The following is a 4,019-nucleotide window of genomic DNA, read 5'->3' as shown; positions in this document are numbered from 1 at the left end:
AAAATTCACCATTACTACAGCTAATCTTGCACTAAAATAGTACAAAGCTATTCTACTCATCATCAAAAAATCATATTTTTGAAAAAAAAAGTTGTAAAATCCTCGTATTCTGTGATTCCAATAAAAAATAAATCTGAAAACAGAACGTCTTCTGGGTGGCAATATGGAAATTCAAGCTATCTGGTTGAATATCCTATCCATTTTCAGTGGTAACAATCACTAATGTCAGGAACCTGGCTTTATTGAGAGACTATTTTTTCACCAAATATGAAAGAATGCTTGAGTACTTCTGGAATGATCCTGTTGAGGGGTAGAAATACCAATAACTTCTAGTTTGTCTTTTTTTAATTATTGCTTTATTTTTGTGAATTTCAAATTCTATTATATAAAGTGATCCTTAGTCTTATTGATGTGTAACTAGCTTTGTGGAAAAAAGCTATGGGAAAATGGCCCATTTGCTAACTTGCTTTTTGTATGTTATGTGATCTACATTTTTACAAATGGCTTATATTTCAAACCACTTCTGATGAAAGTGTTTCTCCATTTATGCTAGCTTACAGTAAAATAGAAATAAGACACTAAAAATACTGTCATAAAAGGAAATAAAATTATGTTTACTCTTCAGTACATGAAAGTTAAATGCATACTGATTGCTATATGAAATAACTAAATTAATCTGCTTATTAAGAAAGATTAGAAAAATAAGGTGTCAGCAAATCTTGACCTGTGGCTATGCAGTTGCTAACTCACGTCATTCTTATTGTAGTAGAGGTCAAAGGCAGGACTTATACACAAAAATTGGTGAAAAATGCCAGTATCCAGCCTGCTCATGGCCGTTGCTAAAGACAAGATGTACAGTTCATCAAGTGGGTCTCAGACTTCTGTATGGGCACTGACTTTGCTTGAATTCTGAAATAAAGAGAAAGAAATAAGTGCATGCTATTTACACAGTTCTTACTTAAATCAGTGGCATAGTAAAGGAATGGTAGCAGGAGACGCCTGCTGTCCAGTCATGCTATGAAAATGGGCGTCCTATGAGGTCTGAGAGCCCAGCAGGGAAGCTCCAAAGCCAGGATCCTATAGTTAACTTTGAATCCAGCTCAAACACCATAACTTCCTCCAGCTTTGGTTTTCCCATTTCTAAAACGTGGTAATTTAGTGTACCTTCCACATCTGGAGTGGTAAAAGGAGTTAATTAATAGAAGTAAAGGCTTTAGGTACTCACTACATGTTAGGTATATAATAATAATGATAACACTATCATTTAGAAACTACATGCAGTTCTTAGTGATATGATAGGAAGACTGTGGGATGCATTAATGCTATCCTAGGGATGAGGAAGGCAAAATGAATTGCAGGAAATTACATGTAACTTTGGGAATCTTAAAAATAAAACAAAACACAGTATTTGGACTTCAATTTTCATACTTCTTCTTGTCATATGACCATTGGACTCTGAAAATGTTTCAAAAGATGGAAATCAAAATAAACATACTGACAAGGTCATCTAGGGAGAAAACACTAAAATCTATATTTAATATTTCTGCATTTGAGAGGGCCGAGTTCAAATTAGGACAGTGTTGAATGTTATTAAAAGCAAAGAATTTGTACTTGATAGGTGATCACCAAATCCTCTGACCCATGACATCATTAGAAGATCCAAATTATTAAGAAATTGTTCATAACTGGCTCACCAAAATGAGTAGAACAATTCCTTTACTTAAAGCAAGTGTGTCAGATGGAGAGGGAACGGACAATCATGTATTTTAGACACCAGTGGGGAGGGGAACTATTATAAAATTCCCAAAGCCCATGATCATGTAATCTAGTTTTTCTTAGAACTCCTGCGTGCTAAGTTAATCAACTTACCTTATTTGAGTGAATGTGACTTATTGCAGCAGATACAGAGTCAAAAAAAATTGGTTTCTCAGAGTCTAGGTCTCCATAGTACTTCATTGCTCTTATCAAAGATGCTGCAAGAAGCAAGGGTCATATAAAGACTCATGGGGCAACAGAGGGATCTCACTTCATGCTAGCCAAGGATGTGCTCTCACCTGGGCATTTGGCTAAGGACACATCAATGTTCCTGCTCTTACAGTCGAAGTAAACCTGGAGGAAGTGAAAGAGCACAACAGTAAGTTCAGAATAGCTGACTGGAAGGAATAAATCAGGTTTTAGAAGAAAGGAAGATTTCTAGGGAGAACAAAACAATAAAAACCACATTTCTGGAGTCAAACCACCAGAGGGAGGCATTGTTACACAATTGTTCATACCAGAAATCATCTAAAAGACTAAGATTTATAGAGTGAAGCATTTACCTCTCATATTACCTTTCATTTAATAAAAATGAAAACATCACAATTTCTTCCCTTTAAGAGTGATATAAAGTTGCTTTCTACATCTTTTATTGGAAATCAAAGACCTATTTTGTTTTGTTTTGTTTTTCGGTCTTTTTGAGACAGGGTCTCCCTGTAGCTCCAGCTGGTCTGGAACTCACTATGTAGACTAGGCTGGCCTTGAACTCACAGAGCTCCACCTGCCTCTGCCTTCCGAGTGCTGGGATTAAAGGTGTGCGCCACCACACCCGGCCTAAAGACCTATTTTGGAAGTAATGAAGGCTGCTGGTCTGTTAACTTTAATATTTTGTGATAATTTAACATACATCATGATACAACACATTCCATCAATGGGAAGCAAATTGAGAAGTACATTGTGACCTGAACCAGTTTTCTTGCCTAATTTCCAGTTTTAAAAGTACACCAAGATGTGAGAGTCTAACTAATGTTTTGGGCATACTCCAGCCTTGATTCCTAACTCCCAGACAATCTCAAGCAGAAATAATTTCTGAAAGACTCTGATTTTAAACTCACCTAAACCAAATTTCATGGTCTGAAAAGTAAATGAAGACGTTTCATTTACACTTGGATGGATTTGGATATATAATAGTGATGTATCTCCCCTCCCTTTATTTTTTTAAAAAATTATATGTGTATGAGTGTTATGTCTGCATGTATGTAAGTACACCATAGTGTATGAGTGTTATGTCTGCATGTATGTAAGTACACCATATCATGCAGTGCTTAGAGAGGACAGAAGAGGGTCTTGGATCCCCTGGAACTGGAGTTATGGATGGTTGTTAGCCGCCATGTGGGTGCTGGTATTTGAACCTGGGTCTTCCATAAGAGCAGCCAATGCTCTTAATTACTGAGTCATACTCCAGCCCAGTACTGATGTATCTTATACATAAGGCATATAGAGCTGCATTTACAATACATTCTAACTATGGGCAATGCACCATAATTTCCTTCATACTTCTCCATCACTGTGTTGCTCTAAGTAAGAATTGTGAAATATGGGCTGGAGAGATGGCTCAGCAGTTAAGAACACTGAATGTTCTTGAAGAAGATACGGGTTCAAATCCCAGCACCCACATGGCAGCTAACAACTGTCTATAATTCCAGTTGTAGGGGATCCAACAGCCTCTTCTCTCCTCTGAGGGCATTGCATGACACAGGTGCACTTGTCTACATGCAGGCAATACACACACACATAAAATAAAAATAATAAATAAAATATAAAAAAAGAATGTGAAATAATCATAGTTGCATCAACTTGAGTATTAAAAAACAGAAAATAAAATATGGGGGCTGGAGAGATGGCTCAACAGTTAAGAGCACTGACTGCACTTGCAGAGCACCTGGATTTGATTCCTAACACCCACATGGCAGCTAACAACCATCCATATCTCCAGTTCCAAAGGATCTGACACCCTCTTCTGACCTCCGAGGACACTGAACAACACAGGCGCACTTACTTACATGCAGACAATACACTCATACACATAAAATAAAAATAATGAAGTAATTTTTAAAAAAGAAAATATGGGCTCTAGCTTTGACTCTTAAAAGTGTCTCTTGCTTCTGTAAATTAAAATGATTAATTCAAGGTGACTCTCAGTGTTTGATTGTTTTTCTTCAGCTCAATGGAGCACAAACATACTGCTATGGGTAGTTTGTAGA

The 4,019-nt window shown here is 36.8% G+C and overlaps 1 protein-coding gene across 1 annotated transcript in view; it reads right to left on the bottom strand.

Moving 5' to 3' along the window:
- Nucleotides 1–593: 593 nt before the first annotated feature.
- Nucleotides 594–4,019, bottom strand: part of Slc26a7 (solute carrier family 26 member 7) — a 151,189-nt gene continuing 147,763 nt past the window's right edge. The window contains exons 18-21 of the mRNA XM_008827626.2: nt 3,687–3,697; nt 2,055–2,153; nt 1,870–1,973; nt 594–909 (exon numbers count right to left, since the gene is read on the bottom strand). Coding sequence (XP_008825848.1) covers nt 874–909; nt 1,870–1,973; nt 2,055–2,153; nt 3,687–3,697 — 250 coding nt within the window. The 3' untranslated portion in view covers nt 594–873. The remainder of the gene's footprint in view (nt 910–1,869; nt 1,974–2,054; nt 2,154–3,686; nt 3,698–4,019) is intronic.

This window comes from Nannospalax galili, unplaced genomic scaffold, assembly GCF_000622305.1.
Source record: "Nannospalax galili isolate Female #2095 unplaced genomic scaffold, S.galili_v1.0 scaffold872, whole genome shotgun sequence".
Lineage (NCBI taxonomy): Eukaryota > Metazoa > Chordata > Mammalia > Rodentia > Spalacidae > Nannospalax > Nannospalax galili.
The sequence above is the reverse complement of the archived record's forward strand: the minus strand, read 5'-3'. Positions and strand labels throughout refer to the sequence as shown.